Here is a 26,217-nt window from a genome sequence, read left to right on the forward strand (position 1 = left end):
ATTCTACCGTACTTCAAGATTGCTTATAAAGAACGTTAAACCTTATCTTTGTGTGGTGTCCATCTGTGAGGGGGAAGTTACTTGTCTGTATGATCGCTGGAGACGGCTCTCCCCGGAGACCTCTCCCCTTGTCCTCGGCCGACCCTCCAGGTCCCGTCTAACATTGGTGGCCAGCGGCGCGATCCGAATCAACGCGTACGTACAGAGAGTAACTCACCCCACGACTAAACCACAATGACAACCAAAGAGAGCGGATCCACAGAAAAATTCCAGATGGAGAAATTGGAAGAGTACAGCCATCGTGAGTTAAAACAATTTTGCATCGAACTAGGCATTGCTACCACCGGTCTGAGCACGAAAGACGATTTCAAGCACGCCATCGAATCTTGGGCGGAAACCGGGGCCGTCAGACCCCCGGACCAAAACGTCGCAGCATCAGAGATCAACACCACTTCTCCCGAAGAACGGAGAGCGGGTCTCTCACAGGAAGAGATCCAAGAAAGAGAAAAAAACAGACTACACGAATTAGAGTTGGCACGGCTCAAGTTGGACGGTGAGCTAAAACTAGCGGAACAAAAACTGAACTTAGAACACTTACGGCTCCGAGAAGAGCGGGAAGAAAAGCAAAGACAAAGAGAACTCGAAGAAAAGAGACTGGCATACGAACACGAGCGCAAGCTAACTGAAATAGAACTACGAAAACAAAACAAAGAACTAGTGGTGCCCGAGCAACCGCGCACCCCGGGCGCTACGGAACAAAAAGTCCACATCCCCAAGGACGTCGTCCGAGAATACTATCGGAACGACGACATACAACAGTGGTTCAAGGCCTATGAGATCGCCATGACCTCCCACCGGATCGATCGAAGTGACTGGGGAGCCGGTCCATGGGGGAGGTTCGTCAATGAAGGCCGCAATGCCCTGCTACAGCTCCCGGACCATCAGATGACGTCCTATGATCACATGAAGGCCGCCCTCCTCACTCGATATGGACTCACGCCCGAGATGTACCGCCAGAGGTTCCGCGACTGCACCCGGATCCCGGGTACAACTTGGGTGGAATATGTGAACTATTTTAGCCGAGCCTTCGAAGGGTGGATCAAAGGTAGCCGAGTCACCACCTACGAGCAACTCTTCAACCTCATTGTATGGGAGCACCTCTCTAACAACTGCTTCGTCGAGCTCAGACAGCACCTCCTCGACAGTAAACTGACTGACCCTCGGCAGCTCGCCGCTGAGGCTGACCGTTGGGAGAGCACCCGCGTGGCCCGGAGTGGGCCAAACGAGCAGAACCGAAACAACCAAGGCCCTCATCGTCCCAGAGGAGGAGGAGGAGGCTAGGGCCGGGGCAGAGATGCCGCCCCGGCAGCTCCCGTCAACAACACCCCGCCCTCGGCTGGGCAGGGGAACCCTCCGATGCGCCCAGGGTTCCGAGCCAATGTCACGTGCCATCGGTGCCAGCGGGTCAGACACTATGCCAACGACCCGAACTGCCCCAAGAACCAGACTCCTGGGCCCCACCAGGTCGCTGCCGCCGCCCTAGGAGAAGAACAAACTTCCGAAGAGCATGAAGAATACGAACAGGAACAGCCCGAGTGGGAACCTGCCGCCATGGTCCTGGCTTGCCTAGGGGGAAGAGACATGGTCCCGCGGGTCCCCCTACCCGCAAACACCAGATAATACAGCCAGTGGGTGAACATCAACGGACGCAAGGCCGAAGCCCTGCGTGACACCGGAGCCAGTGTGACGGCCGTCCGCTGTCACCTGGTGACCCCAGAACAAATCCTGCCAAACGTCCTTTGCCCTGTCCGATCAGCTGACAATTCTGAGAGCCTATGTCGGATGGCCTGTGTCCCCTTTGAATGGGGAGGAGTGTCCGGCCTGCTGAAGGTGACTGTCCGCGATGATGCCCCCGTGGACTGCCTCCTGGGAAACGATCTCGAGAGTTCCCTGTGGGCGGCCGTTGAGAGAAGAGAACACCTGGGGATGCTGGGCCTCCCAGACTGGGCGTGCGTAACAACCCGGTCCATGGCCGCCCGTGCCATCCCCAGACCCAAAGAGCCCGAATGGCCAGCACCTCCTCCCCCGATCACTCCAGAGGAAGACGCCGGCCGCCCTGACCCCCCAGAACAAGCCCCGGAAGAGCCCGCTCAGCCTCAGGACCTTCCAGACCTGGCTCAGTGGCGTCAAGAGGGGGGGCCCACCCAAGAACAATTTCGGCAGGAGCAAAAGACCTGTCCCTCCCTCGAGGGACTCCGACAGCAAGCCCTCGCCCAGAGCGCGGGAGACACCGCAGGGGCGCACTGGATCTACTGGGACAACGACTTACTGTACAGCGAGCAAAGGATTGCAGAATTGGGGGCCAGCCGGGTGCTGGTGGTACCCCTCCGTTTCAGAGACTTCCTTTTAAACTTGGCCCACGATGTCCCCCTGGCTGGCACTTGGGGCAAGATAAAACCTACAACCGCCTGGTGACACACTTTTACTGGCCCAAGATGCGAAATGACGTTTCCAACCACTGCCGGGCCTGCCCCACCTGCCAAGCCAGCGGCAAGAGCGGCCGAAAACTCAAGGCACCCCTGCAACCATTCCCCGTTGTCACCACCCCGTTCGAACGAGTGGGAATAGACATTGTGGGGCCCCTGGACCCCCGAACAGCACAAGGGCACCGATTCATCCTGGTCCTGGTGGACCACGCCACCCGTTATCCCGAGGCCATCCCCCTTCGAACAGTGACCGCACCAGTGGTAGGCCGAGCCTTGATATGGATCTTCTCGCGAGTGGGCTTCCCCCGGGAGGTCGTCAGTGACCAGGGCACGAACTTTATTTCGAAGTATATGAAATCCCTCTGGCAGCAGTGCGGGGTCACCTACCGTTTCACAACACCCTATCACCCGCAAGGAAACGGACTGTGTGAGAAGTTGGCCCGATATGCAACGTTCGCTATTCTAGCGACCGCTATGTATCGTTCCAACGACCCTTATGGTGTTTGGTTGTAAGTCAACCTATAGACCAGCTATCCTAGTAGCGTGGATACGAGCAGTCTAAGGCTAAAGACTCGAGAGGGCGCGTTAAGCCAGCTGTTTACCACACATGTACCCCTTGAACACCCAGTGAAAGGACACCACACAAGTGTTATGAAAATAAACAGTATATTTATTAAGAATCACAACAGCCCTGTACTCTTTATGAGGACAGGGTACTAAGCACAACCAAATCTCTTTAGCAAATACTTCAAGTGCACGTTTAAAGACAAGTGTCCGAGGACACGGAAAGGTTAAGGCAAGTCGGAAGCGAGGGACTCGGGACCCTAGAGTAAGGAGGCTATGCAGGCACCGAAATGCCGAGTTACCTAGCCACGAGGGCTGCGGCTGCAAGTCTTACAGGCGTCGGGGTCTTCGCTGACGAGCCAGGAGCCGGAAGAAAAGGAGTTGCTGGCCGGCGACCAGTGGTGTATAGTTCGTAGAGATTGATGAAACCTGAAAGCAGAGGGGACCAAGTTCGTACTACTAGCCAGTAGTCAGAGGGTACCAGGAAGGCACCGGTTGGCCGTCACCTCGACCAGGTGAGTGGGCGACGCTCGGCTCTGCAGTCTCACGGACCAGGAGGCGTTGTCGGCGACCACGGTGGAGGTGCGAGCTGTCCCACGACGGATGTCGCTGTCGGCGTCTTGGGTGGACCAGGAGGGTCCGGGGTGCTTCTCGGAAAGATGGAAGCAAGGGCCAGTCTGGAGCAACCAGACCGGCAGTGTTGATTCTTGGTCGTCGTCACGGAAGGGCACAAGCCAGCGGCAAGTGACCAGACAACGTGCTGAGCAGCGAGCAGAAGGGCCCCACGCAGATCGTGGAGATGCTGGGAGACTGCACTTCGGTGCTGGAGCGGCTCAGGGTCGGGGCTTCTCGGACCCCAGAGCACTCACCAGAGAGTTACCTCGATGGTCGTGCTGGTTTTAAGAGCGTGCAGGTTCTGATGATGGCCGGTCCCTCGAGGTCTCGTCGCACCCACAGATCACAGCTGAGCTGATGACGTGGGTAGAGGTCAGAGGTGCCAGGGAAGCCGGTTCTCGTCGAGCTGGGCCGTCGGATTCCTTGAGGAAGGACTTACAGCAAACCGCAGAGTTCTTAGATGGTGCCCGCTGATGCAGGGTGACTACTCCTTAGCCACAAGGGAGAAATCTTAAGAAGAGTCTTGAAGTCCTTTCGTAGAAAGTATTCTTGATTCAAAGATGATCTAATTTGGAAGGGTCCCCGCTCCGGCCTTTATCCTAAAGAAAGGGGTGGGTACATGACTAGGTCCTGCCCTAAGGGTGGGACCAGGAAGGGGGGTAGTTACACCCCTCTCCCCTGCCGGACTTTCCCCAGGCCAGGGCTGTCGCCCCTGGAACTGGTTCTAACCGGCAGATGCGTAGTGAGCACCGGGGTGCCACTCCGCAGTCACCTTCTCGCAAAAGCCCTACCTACCCAGAATACACAAACCCTGTCTGGGACGGTGCGAACACCGCCCTTGACAGGAAACCCTTTGTCCAAGTGCTCCTCGCTGGAAGGACTCCCAGCAGCAGGAGGTCAGACTTGTGTCTGTGGTGGCAGCATCCATTTTGTGGAGCTGAGGCCTTCGTTAACTTTAACCGGGGTTCACAGTTACGTACATGTCGTGTCCCTCTAGAAGGGCGGAATGCTAACCTCGTCGCCAGAGGTGGTGAGAGGGCAGCATCCCGATTCGTATGACACCTTACTCGACATGTCTTGATAACGCGACACCGGAGTTACCGATGTGGTACGCGTTATCATGGAACAGCCATTGGGTCTCGATTCCGCAAGCTGCAACCGGGCTTGGCTCGGGCCAGAGCTTAGTTCACGCGAGCCCATGCACTCTGCCTTCAGGATTGTCAAGGCCTGCCATAGGAGTGACTGATAGGAACTCGGGTGTCCATTGGAGGGTTAGATATAGGGCTACTATATCTACAGCAAAGGGTGATTACACGACTTTGCCCCAGCTGTCATGCAGCCAGTTGTGTCAAATTTAGGAGGCCAGCCAGGGGTGGCATAATACATGCTGCAGCCCCTGACGGCCCTGGGTACACCTACGCCCTGAGTTACAGGGTCTGATAAGGTGGCCCAGTACCAATTGGTAAATGCACCTAGGGTACATCTCGTAATTTAGAAGGAGAACAGCCAGGCTGTGGGTCTGATTGGCAGGCCCACAGCCAGAGAAAGTCGTAAACCAGTGAAACAAAAGCAAAAAAATCTGGGTGATCATAGGATTGCAGACCCTACTCTCCTACAGACTGGTCGAGCGGTTCAACCGCACCCTCAAGGGAATGATTATGGGGCTGGAGGAGCCCCTATGCCGCCAGTGGGACGTGCTACTACCGTGCCTCCTCTTCGCCTACCGAGAAGTCCCCCAGAAGTCCCTCGGTTTCAGCCCTTTCGAGCTCCTGTACGGGCACCCTGTCCGAGGGCCCCTCAGCCTAGTGAAAGAAGAATGGGAGATGGCCCCCCAGAAAACCCCTCCGGATGTCTACAAGTACCTCCTGACCCTCCGCAACCAGACCAGGCGATTCAGGGAGATCGCTAAAGCCAACCTAGAGGCCAGTCAGGAGGACATGAAGAAATGGTACGACCAACATGCCTCCTCCATTGAGTTCGAACCTGGTCAGCAGGTGTGGGTGATGTCCCCCAACGAACCTTGTGCCTTGCAAGACAAATGGACAGGACCCTTCAAGGTGGTCGAACCCAAGGGCCCTGTCACCTATCTCATCGACATGGAGTCCCCCCCGAAACTCCCTCCGGGTCCTCCACGCCAACAGACTCAAACCACACTTTGTGCGCTCAGAGCTCAGCCTCCTGATGGCTACCGACAGTGGGGCGGAAGAAGACTCCGAGCCACTCCCTGACCTGCTGAGGACCCGTGAGAGAGATGGTTCCGTGGATGGGGTCCGACTCTCCGATGCCCTGACCCCGGAGCAGCGCCAAGGCTGTCGGACCCTCCTGTTGCAATTTGCGGACCTGTTTTCCCTCACCCCCAGGGTCACCCCCTGGTGCCTTCACGACGTGGATACTGGGGACAGTCCCCCTATTCGACACCGGGCCTACCGAGTCTCGGACCGGGTGCGCGCCTGCATCCAAGAAGAGGTCACCAAGATGCTCGCACTCGGGGTCATCGAGCCCTCAGCAGCCCCTGGGCCAGCCCGGTCGTACTGGTACCCTAAGCGGCCGCCCCGGGCACCACCCCCGAGCTCCGGTTCTGCGTCGACTATCGGGGTCTGAACGCTGTCACCAGAACCGACGCTCATCCTATCCCCCGAGCAGATGAACTGGTCGACCGCATGGGGGCTGCCCGCTACCTAAGCATCTTCGACCTGACAGCGGGCTACTGGCAGATCGGCCTCACCCCCAGGGCTCAAGAACGATCCGCTTTCTCCACCCCGGATGGGCACTACCAGTTCACCGTGATGCCCTTCGGTATGAAAAACGCTCCAGCCACTTTTCAAAGACTTGTGAACCAGGTATTGGCGGGCCTCGAAGACTTCAGCGCCGCCTACCTGGACGATATCGCAGTATACAGCCGCCACTGGTCAGACCACCTCTGCCACCTCCGAGAGGTCCTGCAGGCCCTTCAGCGAGCTGGCCTCACCATCAAGGCCAGCAAATGCCAAATCGGCCAAGGGTCCGTGACCTACCTTGGACACCAAGTGGGGAGCGGTCTGGTGGCCCCTCTCCAGCTCAAGATCGCTGCCATCCAGTCCTGGCAGCCCCCCGTCACCCAAACCGAGGTACGAGCCTTCTTGGGGCTCACCGGATACTATCGGAGGTTTGTGAAGGACTATGGCAGCATTGTGGGGCCCCTCACGGAACTCACATCCAAAAAGCATCCCAAAACGGTCAACTGGACTCCAGACTGTCAAGCGGCCTTCGAGAAACTGAAGGCCGCCATGTGCACCGCCCCGGTGCTCCAGGCCCCCGACTACAGCCGCGAGTTCATAGTCCAGACCGATGCCTCGGACCATGGCATTGGGGCCGTCCTCTCGCAACTTAACTCCGAGGGGGTCGATCAGCCAGTGGCCTTCATCAGCCGACGCCTACTGGCCCGAGAACAACGCTGGAGTACCATCGAGCGGGAGGCCTTCGCAGTGGTGTGGGCCCTCAAGAAACTCCGGCCCTACCTCTTCGGTACCCACTTCCGGGTACAAACAGACCATCTCCCCCTGCAATGGTTAATGCAGATGCGGGGGGAGAATCCCAAACTGCTACGATGGTCCATCTCCCTGCAAGGGATGGACTTCACTGTGGAGCATCGCCCTGGTCAAGATCACGCCAATGCGGATGGCCTGTCCCGCTTTTTCCGCCTCGACGGAGAGAGTCCCCAAGAGGATGGGTAACTCTCCCCGTCTTCAGGTGGGGGGGAAGCATGTTGGACAGGCCCCAGAAGGAGGCTCGCTCCCTCTCCGCATGACAGAGCCAGGACACCGACTCTCCAGAGCCACCCACAGAAGTAACCCGTAACCCGTCCTACACGGGACGCCTGCCCCCGAACATCTCCGTAACACCGGCCTGGGCCTCCACCAGCACCATCGCCCGGGCCCAGCCGCCATCTTGGACACTGCACCACTAGGCCACGTGGCCTCAGCTCGACCCTAACCCTGGGCCTGGCCAGGTCCCGACAGCCCGGCACCACCATCCACCCGGGAGGTGAACGGACCACTTGGCAGGTCAATGGGAGAAAGGAGTTTCGATGGCTCTCCCCCTCCAGGTGCCGATCGCCCCGGCCTCCACGGGCGCTGGCTCCACCCCCCTGCTGGGTGTCTGGACTCCCTCATCCCGGACCTTCCGACCTCCAAGTGCGAGGGTCCGGACATCAAAGGGCGCCAGCCCTATAACTGGGGCAGCTCCAGAGCAGGAAGGCAGTTGTATCCTGGAGTCGAGAGACACCGTGAAGAACTCATCCTTGACGGACTGCTGGCGCTGCCGCAGCCCTGCCTTGTGAACTGTCGTCCTGCCCGCTGGCGCTGCCGCGGCCCTCTGTAACCTTCATCCTCGTCGGGACCTGCTGGCGCTGCCGCAGCCCGTTGTAACTACCACCTTCGTCAGGACCTGCTGGCGCTGCCGCGGACCGTTGCCACCTACGATCTCCTCGGGACCTGCTGGCGCTGCCGCGGCCCGTCCTCCTAGAACACCGAGCTCGAGGATTGTGAGCTAACCATCATCTCATCGTAACTACCAGATTGGTAACGAGACTGTCCCGCTACACCCTTTTCCCATCCAAGAGACTAGAATCGAGGGGACCCCTGAGTCCTGACCTCCTTGTACCATTCTACCGTACTTCAAGATTGCTTATAAAGAACATTAAACCTTATCTTTGTGTGGTGTGCATCTGTGGGGGGGAAGTTACTTGTCTGTACGATCGCTGGAGACGGCTCTCCCCGGAGACCTCTCCCCTTGTCCTCGGCCGACCCTCCAGGTCCCGTCTAACATGGACGCCTGATTGCGGCGACGGATCCTCACCCCATCTGCATGTGGGGTTTGGGGGAACACCACGACTCCACGGATTGTAAGGCCTGCCAGCAGATGAAGCCGTAGTCTCGGCGGGAGCGCTGGATGAAACAACTCTCGGCTTGCATGTCCAGGTCGGTGTTGTCATCACGCTCAGGCCCTGCGGAGGGTTCTCAAACCTGCTGCCTCCCTCGTCTACAGCGTCCTTCTCCCAGGTCGCAAGAGCGTTGCACGCCTGTTGTTAAGTGTTGCAGTTTGTCCCCGAGGGTCGATTTCCGGCCTGTCGGGTGCATGGGCTCTCCGTGGGTGGTGCGGCCCTGCGTGTCGTCCCCTTATCCGCCGTTTCCCGGGGTGGGTGCACTAGAGCCCAGATGGAGACATGCAGTGGCTTTGCAAGCCTCGCTGGCTTCTCCCACTCCTCTTTCCCCTCCTGGGACGTCAGCGGATCCCTTGCAGTGTGCGGGGCCCTCTATCGTAGCTGACTGGCTCGGATCCAGGTCGGAGGATGTGGTGCCGTTGGGGTGCGGCGCTTCGGGTATCCTCCTTCAGACCACGGCACCTCTGCTTCGCCGCAAACTCCCACGGGAGTCCCTGTGGTGTCGCCGGAAGTCGCCGGGGCTCGGGACGCACCCCTGACCCCCTCTCGGTCCTCTGGACAGGCAGCGGTCTTGTCCGAGGTGACACCGTTTCGGCTCTGGAGGCTGCTGGCCCTGGCGGCGCGCAGGGGTCGGCGGAGGGTCCCTCTCGCCCAGTCAGGGGTCGAGGCTAGCGGGGGACTACTCGTCCCTTCCCGGTTCCCTCTCACCCCCCCCCGGTTCCCTCTCATCCCTCCACGCAGGCGGCCGCCTTGTCGGAGGTCATGTCGGCGCCTTTCCCGCACCGCTCCTTCGCACCCCCGGCTCCGGCCCTGCCCCGGGGTTCTGCACTGTGTGCCCTGTCAGAGGCTGCCCCGGCGCCAGATAACTATTTCCGGTCTCAGATTGCGGACTCTACGGCGCCAGGCCGACATCGGGTCGTTGACCTCTTCTCCAGAGGTATTGCGTTTGCTGGTGTCATCCTCGCTGGAGACGGGCTGCCACGTCGTGACTTTTTTACCGACATCTTCTAACGGCGGCTCCTCGCTGTCTCCGTGGCCCTGGTCTTTGCCAGAGGAGCCGCAGGTTCCCCACTCCTCGATCCCGCCTCCTTCTTTCCGGACCTGGCCCTTTCCTCCTCCGGTTGGCTTGGGGGATGACCGCCTTAGCTTGCAGCCGTCACCTAACGAGGAGCTGCTTTCCCCTCTGCGGGCCCTAAGGAGGCGGGTGCGACTTTCTTTTGCGCCGTTTCCACAGCTGTGGGAATTCTGCGCTTGGGTGATCCAGCTACCCATTTCCCCGCGGATCATCTTCTGGAGGTTCTCCAACAGGTCTTTGGTGACAGGGAGCTGTTGCTTCCCTTCGAGGGTTCACTCCATTTTTCTTTATTGGGGACTTGGGGCCGTCCCGCTACGGGTGACCCAGTGCCCCAACACCTTCTACACCTCCATCATCCGGTGCCTCGTGATCCGGTGTGTCTTTCCCTTCACCCCTCTACCAGAGGCCCCCTTTGCAGACTGACTTTCCTTCTCTGCCGCCGCTGTTGTCTCCCCCGTCACAGGAAGCCTGCTGGCTGGACTCCTGGGGCGCAATATGTTTGCCTCGACCAGTGCAGCTCTGCAGGTCCTTAATACGCTGTGTGTTTTGGCTATGTCCACTTCTTGTTTGTGGGACTCGGTAGAGTCCCTTATGTCTACTGCTTCACAGGAGGGGGTCAATGTTGATTTGAGGCACCGTGTGTTGGATGGCCAGGAGCTGGTGGCGTTTATTCTTCGGTCCGCTTTGGACATCTGAGGTGCTGGGTCGTGCCATGGCTTCTTCGGTTGCCCTTTATCGCCATGCCTGGCTTGGGGACAGTGTGTTCCTGGAGATCGTTTGAAAACAGTTGGTGGACCTTCCCTTCGATGGTGCTCTTTTGTTCCATGCCCCTGCGGACTCGGCCATCCATATGTTCTTGGCAGGGCTTTGTCCTCCACTTCCTCCTCTCCCACAGTGAGCTGCGAGTTGATCTGGTTCTTGGAGGTGTTCTTCCGTTGGGGTGGGTCGCCCCGGTTGTCTGCTCTGTGTGCTTTGTGGCCACTGGAGTCCTCCTTGTTGGTACAGTGTTTCTGTTAGCTGCTGGCCAGCCCTTCTTGACTGTGTGTTTTTGCCTTGGGTTTTATACACTATGCTGGCCCTGAGATTGGGCCTTCTGTGTTTTTCCTCTCTGGCTGCTTGATAAGCCTTCTGCTGGGTTTTTGCCGCAGGTCATGTCTGTTGTCCTCTCCTGCGGAAGTGTTTTCCTAAAATGTTCCCATGACTTGGGACGTGACCTTCCCTATGTGGGGTAATGGTGGCTGTTATATAGCCCTGTTATGTGCTTGGGAGCTGTGGTCGCCTGCGGGCTTCTGCTCTCCGTGGCGTTAAAGTATTTTGCAGATGCAATCTTCTTGCTGATGGCTTGGACTAGCCTGAGTTCCGCCCCAGGGTGTTATTCTCTGGGTTCGCTGCGCTGTTTGCCTGGTCTGGCCTGCTGTCTGTGGCCTGGCGTCATGGTCCTGTCCGGTCCCACTTCTTTTTGGGCCGTGTGTGCGGTCTCCTCCCTGGGGTGTGTCTGGACTCTTCTTCGCCTTCCTGCTCTCTGTCTTCGACTGGAGTATGGCTTGCTCAGAGTGCTTCGTTCTGTGGTGTCCTCTGCGTCTGGTGGAGCTTGCCGGTGCTGACCTGTTTTCTCTGCACTGTTGTACCTTCTTGGGGCTTTAGTGGGACTGTCATCCTGCCTTGTCCGCTATTTCCAGTGGGCCTTGCACCCGGTTCTACATCTTCTCTCTGTGGGAGGAGTTGGTCCCTGACTTCTTGTCCCTCTTGCGGGCACAGTCCGTCCCTGTGGGGCGTTGGACGGTTCTTCCTGGGTGACCTTGAGTTACCCTTTTTGGCTTCCGCCTGTTTATTGCTGGCAGCGCAGTTCTGTCTCGGATTGCCTTTACTCTGCCTCTTCTCCTTGGAGTCTCTAGGTTACTCTTCTCCTCCGGTGCCCCTCTTCCTGGCCTTGGCTGGAGGTTTGTTGCCTTGTATGGGCGTGGGGTGCTTGGCCTCCTTTAGCTTTGCCTTGCTTCCTCTGAGTGAAGGAAGGCTACCTCTTTTTTTCTTTTTTTCTGCATCCCCTTTGGGGTTGGTGGTCTTCTGCTGGCATGCGTTCCCCTTGCCTGGGGGAACGGGGCTCCTTGTCCTGTCTTGGGTCCTGGCTCCTGACCAGGCGGGTGGAGTCCTCTCGCAGACCCTCCTTCCCCTTGGATATGGCTAGGGTATCTATTCTACGTGAAGGAATCTGCGGTTATTAGTCTCTACCAGATGTAAGAGTTACTTACCTTCAGTAACGATGTATCTGGCAGAGACGATTCTAGCCTCAGATTCCTTCACGGCCCGCCCGTCCTCCCCGTTATGCGAGGACTTTTGGCTTGATCTTTTGCACTTACCTCCCTGTGGGTAGCTGTCTTCTGAGTACATTCTTTCCCTCTTTCTGACAGGATGTTGGTCCTGTTTCATTGTTCTTTTTCCTCCCCTTTTGGCACATTGAAGGACAGATTTGCACGTGCTTCTGTGCCCTTATGCTCCGGTTGCTCCAGGTTGGGGCCTGCCTTCCACCAAGCCTCCCCCTCCTCCCTCCCCTTTTTTACTAGGGTTCAGGGCCCTCTGCTATCCTCTAGGTTGGGGTCTTTTGGCTATGCCTCTGCCCTTTTGTTCCTTATGGGGGTTGTCACACTTTGTGATGGGGCTGTCTTGGAGTTTTGTCGTTCCTTGTTTGTCCCTGGCTGGTTCCCTTACCTTGTTTTTTGTTGGGGTTGTAGTCCTGCTACATGTTCTCATGACATTTTTACACATGTCCTTTGTCTCCAGGGCGGGCTATCTCCGTAATGGCAGGGTTGCTGCTCAGGGCTGGTCTCTGTTCTTTATTCTTTCCCTGCCTTTGGGTACTGCAGTGCCTGGTACTGCAGTTCCTGGCACTGCTCTTTGTTGTTGTTCCTCGCCATTCTTTTTTCTGTTCTTTTGCACACTGTTCCTATACTCTCACAGCTTTGTCTGATGGCTCTGCGTTGTGGCACGGAAAAGTTCTCCGAAGAAAACTGACTTAGGCGCGCTGGGATGGGACTTATGTGACCTCGTTGACGTCACGTACGCGGACAACGCCTGGGCGGAGTCGCGCAATGCTGTCTCCCCTACGCCCAGGGATGCTGAGCAAAAATAAAATCCGTATCCAGTCTCACGCTAGGGATAATTCTACGTGAAGGAATCTGAGGCCAAAATAGTCTCTACCAGATACATCGTTACTGAAGGTAAGTAACTCGTACTGCAGGGCCCTAGTTTTGAGACACCAGTGGTCAGTATCGTGCTTGGCTTTGCGTTTCTGGCGCGGAAAATCGCGTACAGAACTGACGTCAGGGGGCGAGGGCGGCGTCAAAGTAGCTGCCGCGACTTCTTTTCTGCGACCACTACGCCAACAACGGACGCGGAGCTGCACGACGCCACCTTCACATGCACAGGGGTACTGCTGACAAACTTACCGGATCCTGTCTGATGCCTGGGGGTAATTCTAAGGTAAGGTATCTTTCACTACTAATGTTTCTTACAAATATATTGTGACCGAAGGTAAGTAACTTGTTCTTCTTTGCCGAGCTATTTACTTTCTTGCTTTGGGTCTGGAAGCAAATCACCTGACTAAATAGCCTAATAAAACTCTAGAAAATAACAGTAAGCATCGGTCAGGGTGGAAAACTGCTGTGCAGATTGTTTGCGATGAAGTCCTGGTAGAACACGTGAAGGATGTGGACCAGGATCTGCTGGTATATCTGTTCTGTATCAGATGATCCCCAATATGGAGCCAATAGAGTAGAATGGAGAAGGATGATGTTTAAAAATAAGTTGTGGGATATGTGCATTCTAGCTGACTTTTTTTTATTAAGTTTTTGTCATTCTTCGGAGTATTTGAGCGTAAATGGTGATCGGTCCCCGAGGTTGATAAAAAGGGTTTCGTACAAACTGATTGGGTGGAATCGTCTGGAATATGTTAGTAAAATTCATGAATATTTGTGACCAGGCGTCAAAAAGAATATTTCTTGTCACTGCAATGGATTTCCACTAGAACAGGCTCAGCAGGGATTTTACCTTGAGTGTGAGATGTGATAGATGTGAAGGACATTTTCGGCTCCAATTACTCCTGTGACTGGGCGGATGTTATATTCAAAAACTTACTTTTGAGGGCCCATTTAAACCTTTGCTCTTTAATTGCAAGTTTGGGTTCCTCTTAGTCGCTTTCTACTCCATGTGGCTTTAGACAGTGATGATGCAAAATAATAGAAAATGGTTGACAGATACTTTTTTACTGGAATAATCTGAATTTCAAGGATGTACATTTGGTGTTTGGGTGAGATTAAAGACTTGCATGAAACCCTGCAAATGGTTTCATTTAACTTGAGCAGTGCATTGGCACACAGTAGGAAAGGACAAACGGAAGGTGGAGAGGAGGGGGCAAAGGTGAAGTCAAAGTACAAAATGTATCTGCCCTGCTGTAATGAAGCTTGGGGTTTATATAGTACTGATTGACGTGCTGTTTGCGATTGGTTTGAGACTACGAAAAAGTTTGTATTTGCCCTGTTCTAGATGCTAGAGACGTTGATTTGTTCCAATTTGTTACCTGTGTACGGGGACCAGATAGTTTGTCCAGTTTTTGACTGGAAGAATGGCAGCATTATATGGATCAGTCCTTCACTGGAGTTGTGAATGTAGTGACTCGGCTGCTCTTTTATTTTGGTGGTCTCAAGTACTTGATGGTGGGGCCATCAATGTCTTTCTATCAGTTTGAATTTTGGGGAAAGTTACTGGTTTGATCACTTTTTTGGAGGGAGTAACGGGAAGGAGGACATTATGAAAATAGTGGGAAATTACTTGTACACTGTTCCTGTATGCTGTGGTTGCTTATTTGTGACTCTCAGTTTGGTAAAAGGGAGGTTTGTTGGGCCAACAGACTAGGGCAGAATAGACTCCACAGCCTTTCCATAACAATACAACTCTTCAACAAAAGAAAAGAGGAGTTTGGCATATTGCCAAACTCCGTTTCTGGTGCCATGAATTTTCCAATCATAGTGAGTGATCGGCTAGGATAGTCCATTTCTAATAAACTCTTGCTGTGGTTGGATCACAGTGGTTGGTGTCTATGTATAAAGTTCCGTGCACCACCATCCTTTCAATTTTTTCCCCTAGACTAATGGAATTTGCCAAGGGGAATATGTTAGTGAGAAATGTGGTTATGATATTTTTACATTGTAAATGATGGGAGTAAGACTGGTAGGTACAGGTCTAGCAGAATAAACTACAATTTTATTTAGATCATTAGATCTCCTTAACATTTTGGCCAGGCCAAAGGCAAGAGTGAAGGAAGATAGGCTAAAGTGATGGCACTTTGTCAGGTAGGCTGGAATTGATGGCGGGTAGGCTGGAGTGATGGCGGAAAGACTAGAATGGCTCTTGTCCTGTACGCTAGAAATGGATCATACCAGCGTTTTTTCCGGAGGGGCTGATGGTTGATAGTATATGCTGTTGTAACTTCTAGAGTACGCTGCTTATGAGGGGGGTGCCTGAATTGGATAATGTGGCTTCCAAAAGTTGAACAACTTCACTGCCCACTATGTTTATTGAAAACAAATTTTCTTATCCATTATCCAACTTATGGGTCTGGTTGCTTTCTCTTGAACTTGGACCCCTATTCATGGTAATTTGGCTTTTATTACTGAGTTTGCCAGCTATACAAAAATGTATGTATTTATCACTTATTTATCCAGAAATTGGAGAAAAGGGCTTCAAATTTGGGTGAGGCTGTGCGATATTCAGCTCAGTCACTTGTTGATGAACCCTATAAATGTGAATAGCTGTCACCAGAGAATGTTTCCAGTTGGAAAAACTGTATTTATCAAAGAGGGCATTTGTAATTTCTGTAGACTTCTGTGTATCCCAGGTATCTGTGGACAGTGGGTGTTGAATAAAAGCAGAAGTGTTTTCAGTTCAATGCTTATGTGGAAAAATACACAGACAACATCACCTTTTCTCTACAGGTTGTATTCATTCCCTGTAAATTTAAAGCCATTATAAAACGGGGCACTGCTACAGGGATTTGGGGAAGACTGGGAGATGTTTACATATTCAGTGGCAGAAGGTAGTATATGTGGTTAGAAAATAGATACTCTGCTGCTCCATGAATAACCTTGGATTGTTCTGTTGGAAACTCCGACCTTGCCACTGATTTTTAAAGGGGTAGAGTTGATAACACACCTACTGGTAGAAGTCAGGCAGGGGTGGGATTCAGGAAAGTGGAGAAAGCCGCAGGTTGTTGAAGTTAACAATTGGGTGCTAAGAGTTTGGGGTGCATTGTGTATAGGAGTACGATGCCGTCAAGGATTTGGGGAAAATGTCTGAAGTTTGTAATGTGATACTCAAGATCAACACATGGTCTATCAGAAATAGAAATATGAATCTAGTAGATATTGCACTGTTTAAACCGTGAATGTAAAACACATTTCACTACTCCACAAACTGCCCTGGGAGTCTATTTACTTTTCTGTGACGTCCATTGCGTGGCTGCTCTTTAGATCTAGGAAGAACAAATTTGCTGTTTATTTTCATGCTTTTGAGCTTTAACATTTTCATTGTACGATATTGAACAGGGTGGTGGATTTGGATAAGAGAGGGGTATAACTATTAAACAAGGTACTACAGGTTGTTTTACCTAATGATGAATGTCTTGTAGCTGATATATTCAATAAAGCTTACAGAAAAAAGGGACCTGGGGAGTGCCTGAACGTTATGTAGGTTTTGTCTCAAGGATGCCATCACAAAGGCATACAGACCTTTGTGATGACACCTGTATCAGCGAATAGGTGCCCAGGATCTTGACTGCAGTAGGACCTTTGTGATGACACCTGTGGTATAACTGTGCAGGCAACTTGCAGTTCAGGACCCCTTCACAGCTGAATGTATCCTGGTTTTCCCCTGGCCTGATAAATTTTGTTCTACAGTGTTTGAGAGTCATTGTGAGTTTTAAGGTGAGGTAGAATTTTTTTTTCTCCAGAGTTTGTGTGAAGTGTATTATATAAATGTCTTCAACTCAGCAGAGAGGAATCTGAGCAAACCCTTTACTTAAGCGGTTGGTAAAGTTGTGCCTTTTGTTTAAAAATTATTCATGTTAGTACTTAGTATTATCTTTTATTTTACATATTTTGAGTTCTTTTCAGCACATTGGGCCTGACGATATATTGAACTTCAGGCTCTCAAGTTAGATAGTAACGAATGTTAGATCTCATTTCATCCTGATATTTTGCACTCAAGGAGGCCTAAAGTATATTAGAGAATTTGGATTTGGATTTGGCCTCTAATAAGTCACAGTGGGTTGGAAAACCAGTTAATGACTGAGTATGTTTTCACATGCTTAATCCTAATGATGAGTCAGAAAATGTTGAAATGATGGTTTACGATCAAGCCCCAGAGTAGATTTGCAGGGGAAAGGTTACAGTCTAGTAAGTGAAACATACTCTAAATACTGAATGAGCCGTCCTATCTAAAAGAAATCTTGATTTTTAGGAGTAGAATGAGTAGAAAGGATATGTTTACATTCTGGTCTCTTGTATATTTGATAGTGCAGAGATGTCCAAGATAAATCCCACATAGTATGTGTGCCAAGATGAATGTCCTTTATTACTTTTCTACTTCAATGATAAACTAAGTTATTGAGCTATTGTTTTTTTGTTTTAGGGCGAGCAAGGTGCTGTGGCTAATTTAGTAACTCACATTGAGAACCTGAAGACTCAGATTAAACATCTGCAAGAGACATTGCTTCAGCAGGATTCTGAGATCGCGAAAAGAGATAAAGAACTCTTCCACCTGAAAGAGGAAATCCAGACCATGCAGGACCTCCGAGAAACGCCAAAAGGTGGTTTTGGTAGCTTTTACCATATAAGTGATACCTCTACAGATGTGCGTAAGGACTACACAAACACCTTAATTGACATGAGTTCTTGGGACTCTCCGGAAGTGGTCAGGAAACAGGAATCCAGTATTGAACACCATCATAGCTTTCACAGAGCCACTCCCTTTTCTGAGATTAGTGCAGTTCACAGCACAGACCTGGAAATTACATCTGCTAAATCAGCTGTTCACGGAGATGCATCGGAACTTGAGGCATACCAGAGCTTCTTCACCAATGGAGGCCACTCTTCCAAAGATGACCTAGCTTACCGAACACCATCATTCTCTGTAAGTAGCTACTCCCATATTGAATCCCCTATGAGGCAGAAGAACCATCTTCTGAGTAGATCTTTCACAGGGATAATTATAGTCCTAGGAAGAATTTAGCAATGGATAACATTTTCTTTGTCTCTTTCTGGGGAGCAGGGGTGCTGGGTGCTTTAAAGATTAGACCAGGATCAGGAATTGGATTCTACGCCATAACAATTTGGCAGTCTTTGAATGGCCTCGGCTGTTGCAGCAGACCAAAAACACAGTTAGCTTTTTATGTATTTGTTTATTTCTTTACATTCTGCATCCTGTTGCCTCGTACATAGGCTTGGAGTGATCAGCTTAGACTTACAAGCAGTTTTAGAAAATTAGAGATCCTGGTATGTGCTGCAGTGACCTTCAGTGCTCATTAACATTCTACAAAATATAGCATAGTGACACTGTTATGTGACCAGTGTGATGCACTGTGATGCTCCTGTGAGTGTATTGGTGTTATGAAAAACTTATAATACAATTTGTGGACTGTTATGCAATACATATACATTGCACATTATTGGCAATAAGTTGTCTATCATATCCTTAAAACTAATTTAAAAAAGTAATAAACAAATTGGCTTACAGGATTTAGAATTTGCTAAGAGGTAGAGGCTCCTAGAGGCACGAGGGTCTGACACAAAGTGGCAGTCTACGTGTGTGGTATTGATTTAAATTCTTATCCAGGTCCTTTGCCTCCCTCCTCTTGAGGGCTCAACTTAGTTATGAAGAGTTAAACACGGTCAGTGTTTGGACCATTTTAATTTACCCCCAATCTGCTTCAGTGCTTCATGTAACTGAATCAGCTCATTGCTCCTTTTCATGTTATCTGGTACATGAGATGTTACGTCTTCTGAGACATCATTGCCTTTGACAGATAAGTTGGTAGAAGTTTGCCAAATTAAAAATAAATGCAGTCTAGGTGATACTTGCAGTTAAGTGGTGCAGTGTTTGCATTGAGAAATGCTTAGTGACAACCTATATATCGCCTACTTTGCTTGCAGCTAGCCAATAATGGGTTTCTTTTATGGGCATTGCTTACATTGTCAGGTTGTATGGAATTCTGACTCTTAATTTTTCCTTTGCAATAGGCGAATGATGATGCAGTTTTCAGCTACACTCCATCTGATTCCCAAGAAGATTTAAGGTCTTTATCATCTCTCCAAGAGGCTGTGATCAACCAACATGACAGCAGTGAGTATCAAGACATCAAAGTTCAACTGCGACCACCAAATAGCAGCATGGGCATATACGCTTATTGGAAAGGTAGTGGGCTTCTAGGGCCAAGTTTGCCAACACCTAATGTCTCAATTAAGCACATGGTATTAATTTCTCTGTATTAGTTAAAGAGTTACCCTAATTAAAGTGAGTGCTCGGAAACATTTAAAGTGACCGCCCTAAATGATGACTGGGAGTTCAGAGCTTTTTTTTGAATGGTGGAAACTCTTGCTTGGATATGTTATGTGATGTGTGCCAGATGATAAAAGATTTGTTGCACGGTGAGGCAAAACAGTGTTCAACATGAGCTAACGTGTTGCATTATGTTCAGAAATATTTAGTGAGGTTGTGTGATAAAGTAATGGGCAGCGATGCCACATATTTCTGATAGTCTTCTAACCACACAGACTCTTTAACTTTTCAGTATTCCAGGATTCCAAAACTTTGTCAGTTGTACCTCTGCTTGGCAGTAGGTGGTGGTGTGCGGCTTTGCACTGATGCAGTTCCGCTCCAGAAACGATATGCAGTACCCATATAGGCACGACTTCCTTTTGTCTGATGCTGGTTTCTTTTGTCCGCACCACCAGAAGCGGATTCAGAGCTACCTCCTGTCTCCTAGAGACAATTTACCTCCGTAAATGTTGTGTTCAAGGTGAAAGGCGCCTCCTAAAATGTCAGGTACCTGATAAGGACATCTAGTGTTAGATTTCTTACTTTAGAATATTCCCCAGGTGTCAGACTAGAACCCGAAAATCTTGAGCAGCACTTCTGCGTGCCAGTAGGTGGAGGCGATCCGCTTCTCATAGGCGTTGTCTACACCAGAAGTGATTTGCGTAGTGCGTACATAGGGGCCACCCCAGCCTGCTGACATCAGTCTTTTCTTTTCATGCCATCAGCGCAGATCCGGAAACGCTACATCAGTCATTTTTGACTGCCTTTTCTCAATTTTAACCAACTTTTTTTTTAAAGCAGTTTGCTCCTATTGTGCATTAGGGATGCCCCCTAACAAACCTGTGAGTTTCAAACCCTGTGGAGCCTGTCACAGGCAAATGTCTGTGACAGCCCCCCACCTGATTTACCTGAAGCTGGAACACAACTCCAAAGCCTGTCCAGACTGTCATCCAATGAATCCCAAACAGTCAGGGAGCGGGCATTGAAGCTCCTGGTCTCAATATCAAATAGCTCCGCACTCCTCGATGTCCCGATCTCATGGAAGGTCCCAGGACAGCTCTGAGTCATTCCCATTGTTTCTCATCAAGGTCAAAAAAGTTATCGGCTAAGTCTCAAAAAAGGGAGGCCAAGAAGTCGAAGTATTCTTTGACTTCACCACACCAGTCCAAGTCATCGGATGAGGCACAGGAACAACGTTACAAGTCTAGGCCCCACTCCCACACTTTCCCCTGCAAGCCTGAATCTGGATCTGCTCCGTGCCTCTATGAGTTTTCCAGAGCTGGCGAAACCACCAAAATATCCAAATCCAAGACCAAGTCTTCATTTTTAGACCGTTCCGGTGAGGAATATGCTTGGGTTGGATTGAAGGATCCTTATGGTTGTCTGACCCCCACGAGGAACCCATGTCTGAGGATAACTGGGTCGAGGAACTGGGGGAGTGGTCTGGGCACCTCACCTGACACTGGACTCGTCTTTCCCAGTGTGGCTACGGAGAAGCGGGTTTCCCTTGCCATGGTGGTGCATGGGTGGCTGAGGTCCTGAACCTTGCACTGACCTTGGTGGACCAATGTCTTGCCAGAGGTGCTTCCAACCAGGGTGTCCCATACAGAACCTCTCCTCCCCTCTAATGAAGCCCTCACTGATGTCCTTCTTGGGACCTGGGCCAAGTCCTGCACAAGCATTCCTGTGCACAGGACAACCGCCCTTCACCATCGCCTTGCTCCTCGGGTGTAGGCAGGATCAGGCGCCACCTGTCCCACTGGCAAGTCATAACAAGTGGATGCTTCAAATTGTTCCGCTGCCTTGCGCCCTTCCATTCATGGAATCCCCCTGCCCATACCACTGTCCTCAGATTGGCTGACGATGGACCATCTCACCCTGTTGTGTTAGGAAGTGCAGGCTGTTTAGGCCAAAGGATCCATCAAGAGGGTTCCGGCTTCAAAAGTAGTTTGTGGTTGCTATTCCCGTTAATTTCTCGTGCCAAGAAGGCTATAGGACACCATCCTGTACTGATCCTGCACCCTCTCAACTACGCTCTGAAAAGAAGAATTTCAAGATGCTCATTTTGGCTCCGATTCAGTCTACCATGGAAACTGGATGATACTATTGGATTTCAGGTTGTGAATTTCCACATCTCCGTCCTGGTGGCCCACAGACAGTACCCTGCGGTTCATGGTAGGCCACAAGCATTTTCAGTTTCCTGTGCCCCCCTTTGGCCTTATCAGCGCCCCTCAGTTCTTGAAAGTGATGGCAGTGGTTGCAGCCAAACTGTGATTCCGGTCTTCCCCTACCTCGACTGGATGTTAAAGGTGGGCTCGCCTCAGGCAGGCGTCACCCACCTCCAGACTGCAGTGGGCCTCCTGCATTGACTGGGGTTCACTATCAATGAGCCAAAGTCATACCTGACTACCTCATGGGGATCCTCCGGATCGCTGAGTCCAGGGTATTCAGTTATGAATCCGATGTTTCAGACTCTAGCCTGGAATTTAGTGAGACTGACTCTGAGGCTGCTGGGTTTCCTGGAATCCTGCTTAGAAAGCATGCCTGCTGGCATATGCTGGCTCTGCAGTGGGACCTGAAAGACCAGTGGACACAGCATTATGGGCAATCTTTCCGGCAGGGTCCAGATATCAGAGGAACTTCAAAAGACCTGCAGGGGTGGCTCGCGAATCTCGGTTGAATCATCGGGAAAAAAACCCTCTCCCTTCCCCACCCAGAGCTCACATGGTCACTGCCATGTGGTACTGTAACTTGCTGGGAGGCGTGGGGTCCTGACCCCTTTGCCAGGATGCAGTGTGCCTCCTGACTCAGCGGGAGCACCAGGACTCCTGGTGGGTTCTCTGAAAGCCAAAGCAGACAGACTCTGCTTTCTATGGCTGGCGGATCATCTAGAGGTGGTGCACGGTCTCTTCCCCAACTGAGGAGAAATTTGCCATGTTCTCGAAGGTGACAAAAAGATCTAACCATGTCAGCACTTCTCCACATTGGAGTTTCCAAGGCAGCTCTCGCTCGGAAACTCATTTATATTTAAGTGGGGCTCAGGACTCCTGTATGCCATCTCGCTGATACCACTTCTTCCCTGAGTTATGAAAAAGATGAGAACAGACCAGACCTAAGTCATCGTTAATACTTGGTATAGGCACAGATGATAGAGTATCTCGAACACCTGAGCATCAGTCCTTAGATCAGGCTGCCCCTTAGGGAGGATCTCATGTTGCTGTAACAGGACAGGGTTCTGCACCTGAACCTGCGCACGCTCCAACTTCATGCATGGAGACTGAACAGCGGCAGTTGAGTCTTCGATTTACCCTTCTGAAGTCTGAGAGGTCATTCTGTCAGTCAGACGTCCATCCACTAAGACAGAATACGCCTGCCATTGGGACACGTTTGCTACCTGGCGCACTGCAAAATACGTTGATCCCCTTGTATCCTTATCCAAAGTGTTGCTTTTTGTTCTGTTGTTGCCCTACCAAGACTTTGCCCATGGTACCGTTAAGAGATATCCTTTGGCCTTCTCAGCTTCTTTGCTGTTGCCGGATCAGCCCTTCCTGTTCAAGTCACCTGTTGTGACACGTTTTCTGAAAGGTCTTCAACTTCTATTTCCCCCTACACCGTTTATTATGGCTCAATGGAATCTTAATTTGATGTTAACCTTCTGAATGTGTTCACCCGTTGATCCCATACAGAGCTTCCTGCTAAGACTTCTGTCGATCAAGACAGTCTTCTTGATGGGCATCTTATCGGCCTGGAGGGTCTGCAATCTACAGGCTTTTTCTGTCCTTGCACTGCTTTCTTCCCAGACAAGCTGGTTTTCCAAACTCTTGCCTCTTTTTTACCAAAGGTGGTGATTCCACCAGATTTGGCCAGAGCATCCTACCTTCTTTGCTGTGTCTCACTTCTCCAAGGAGGACTCTGTCGCCTGAACCCAAAAAGAGCATTGTCATTCTACATTGATCGCACCTGAGAACACCTGATGGATAATCAGCTCTGAGTTCACTGAGCAAAGAAAGGGAAAGCATTGCAGAAAAGGACCATCTCCAGATAGATTTTCCTCTGCATTAAAATATTATTTTCACTGGCTAAGAAGTAACCTTTGAGGGTTTGTGGGCTCATGCCATCAAAGCAATGGCTATGAACATACTTCTGTAAGCTATCAAAGTCCTTGTCCTGGACATCTGTCAGGCTGCTACATGGGCATCCCAATATACTGTGCCTGTTCTGTCCTTCAGAACTTTTTGGTATGAGCCTGTTGGCAGACACCCCTCCTGGTAGGTTTTGCTTTGGCATCGATCCTAAGGTAACATATCTGCAGTTTAAAGTCTTTATCAGCTTATTTACCTACTGAAAAGCCTTATCTGGCCAGATCCTTAACAATCCTCCCCGTTCTGCAAACCGGCTCTTATATGTAATGTCCCTGTAGGACCATAGTCACAAACGAAACTGATGTCAGCATGCTGGGATGGCGCCTATTTAGGCACCATACAGATGCGGAGCTGATCAACTCCACCTACTGGCATGCAGAGGTACTGCATAAGTTTTTCCAGATCCAATCTCATGCCTGAGGAATATTTTAAGGTACATAATCTGTGGCTAGATAGTCTGTACCAGTTAAGGCTTCACCAAAAGCAAGTAACTTTCTTTATGCCCTGTTATGAGTGTGGCAAAGAAATGTCTGTCAGCTCCTAATATGATTTGCCTGGGCTCCAGCCACGAGTCCAAGGCTTGCGGTGACTGCGCATCAATCGACCCGAAGACCATCGGAGACCAGGAGGTGAAACTGTCGCGAAGCGCAAGAAGAATCCGTAGCGAGACGGGTCCAAATTGAGGAGTTGGTTCTGGACCTTTTCCTTTTCTAGAAGTCTTAGGAGCTGTTCCCAAGGTTGATGGTGGTTACGCTCTAAACTGTTGGGTGAGTCTTAGAACAAACCAAGAAGTGCAGCAGGACTGTGCACTTTCCCACCACCCACATTTTCCTGAGAACGAGTGAGGGCATCCCCATGTCACTTGATCTCTTTCCAGAACTCGGTTTTCCTCCGATTCCATCCTACAACTTGTTTTAGCTCAACAAGGCTTTCCGAGTCAGTCTGTGACACTAAAGCATATCGAAGAGTTCCGTGAGGCCATGCTACAAGTCTTCAGATCCTTACCAACTCTGGCACACCTATGGGCCTCAAGGAGCCAAAAGGCCCTCCATCTGGGATAGCACTGAAGGGGTTTGTCCTCAGCACCAGTTGGACCATCTGTTTACTCCACTGGGCCTCCCCCAGCTCCTGCATTGACTCCCCTGCCATGTTGTATGCCGAGGATAGAGTGCCCATGGTTCCCTCAGCTTCAGAGTTTGCACTGCTATGACCTCAACCAAACCAGAGCCAGATTTCTATTGAGGTGCCACCCCCTCTTTGGCTTACCACCTCCACAAGGAAGCACATGTTGCTGGATCAGCCTTTATTGTTTAAGTGCCCAGTTGTTATGCACTCATTGAAGGGTTTACAGCATGTGTTTCCTCCCTCTATCTCGGTCATGCCAGAGTGGGACCTTAACATGGTTCTTATGTTTCTAATATGACCTCTCCTTGAGCCGCTTCACAGCTGCTCCTTGCTGTTTCTAAACCTCAAAACAGTGTTCCTCGTTGTGTGTGCTTCATATTTTAACTGTTTTTATTTTAGGTCTCGCATAAGCAGCGCATGCACTGCTTCAAGACATGGTGTATCTCCCCTGAGGGGTATGCAGCACGCCCCTCGGTTGCAATTTGTTTCTGTGTGCGCTTCTCAAAATTGCTTTATTCTCACAAATAGAAGAGGTATAATAACACTGTGTAAAGGTGGATGAGTGATGGGGAAATACACCAACTTAGTAAAACTGCACTCACACACACCAAGCTGTGTCATGCTTCATCCTAGGGCTGCTAACACACCTTTGTGCCAAGCCAGCCCAATGCTGGAAGTGGAGCAATTGGGGTGGGGGGGGTGGATGGTGGAGAGTGGAGGCAATACAATATACAGTGTAAGATCACAGGTGAGTAAAGGTGCAGAAAAAGTGATATAAAACGGGTATCAGGGAGTCCTTATCATAGTTTTAATATTAGGTAAGCTGTCCAGGTTCAAAACAAAAAATGTGGATGCTGGGTTAGGGAGCTTATGAGACGCTAACCCCTCCACAAAAGTGTTAAAATGTTTCAGCTTGCAAAATGAATACCCCGACTTTCCTCAGGACTCTCAGCACCGTGATCCCTAGAAGCTCACCCTTCCTCCTTTAAATCCCGAAGTAAAGGGGATGTCACCTTACCGAGTTATTGCTCAGTTGAAAAAGTAGTAGGAGAGGTATCAAGTTTATTAACGTAGTTCGTCTCTCCCCGTCAGCCTCGTTCTACGCGGCAGACATGGAGAGACGAAGTACGTCGGGCGTCAGCTGACCTCATCATCAGCAAGAGTGCTAACGGAGCTGTTCTCACTCCCCGCCAGTTCAAGTTTATAAATGTAATAAACTCTGTTCCTCTCTGAGTGAGGGGCTCTACACCTGACAGGGGGTCCACACAACTTTTCATCCCTCTGAGATTGATTAAATGAGTCCTGTTGAGTTGGGTAACAATAAACATCTGTTATTCAGCACCAAGATACCCTTTGGTGAATGTGCGCTTTACAAATACACATATTATGGCTTTTAGGGAGGGTTGGAGAAGTCATGTGGTCTTTTTTTCTCAAGAGCGCAAGTAATTGTCGCAAGACTTTCAGATATCTCAATAGTAGGCGTCTAAGCGAGATTACACATATCCAATAAAAATTGCTTGTGTGCCTTGTCCTTTCTCCATGGTAACTATGGAGGTGTTCCTGCATCTGTGTGTTCTATGCATTTGCATAAGTGCAAATGTGTGTGTGTGTGTTAATTGCCATTCCCCATGCCCACATTGCTTCATTGTTAGCCACTCATGTCTCATTCCTTTCTACCAGCCAGCGAGCCTCCGAACATCTCAA

The 26,217-nt window shown here is 51.0% G+C and overlaps 1 protein-coding gene across 1 annotated transcript in view; it reads left to right on the forward strand.

The window, feature by feature from the left end:
- Window positions 1-26,217, forward strand: part of PCNT (pericentrin) — a 1,129,672-nt gene that overhangs the window by 763,124 nt on the left and 340,331 nt on the right. Inside the window, exons 32-33 of the mRNA XM_086956243.1 lie at window positions 17,342-17,842; window positions 18,949-19,051. Coding sequence (XP_086812369.1) covers window positions 17,342-17,842; window positions 18,949-19,051 — 604 coding nt within the window. The remainder of the gene's footprint in view (window positions 1-17,341; window positions 17,843-18,948; window positions 19,052-26,217) is intronic.

The sequence above is a fragment of the Lissotriton vulgaris genome, chromosome 2_1 (genome assembly GCF_964263255.1).
Source record: "Lissotriton vulgaris chromosome 2_1, aLisVul1.2, whole genome shotgun sequence".
NCBI classification, from domain to species: domain Eukaryota; kingdom Metazoa; phylum Chordata; class Amphibia; order Caudata; family Salamandridae; genus Lissotriton; species Lissotriton vulgaris.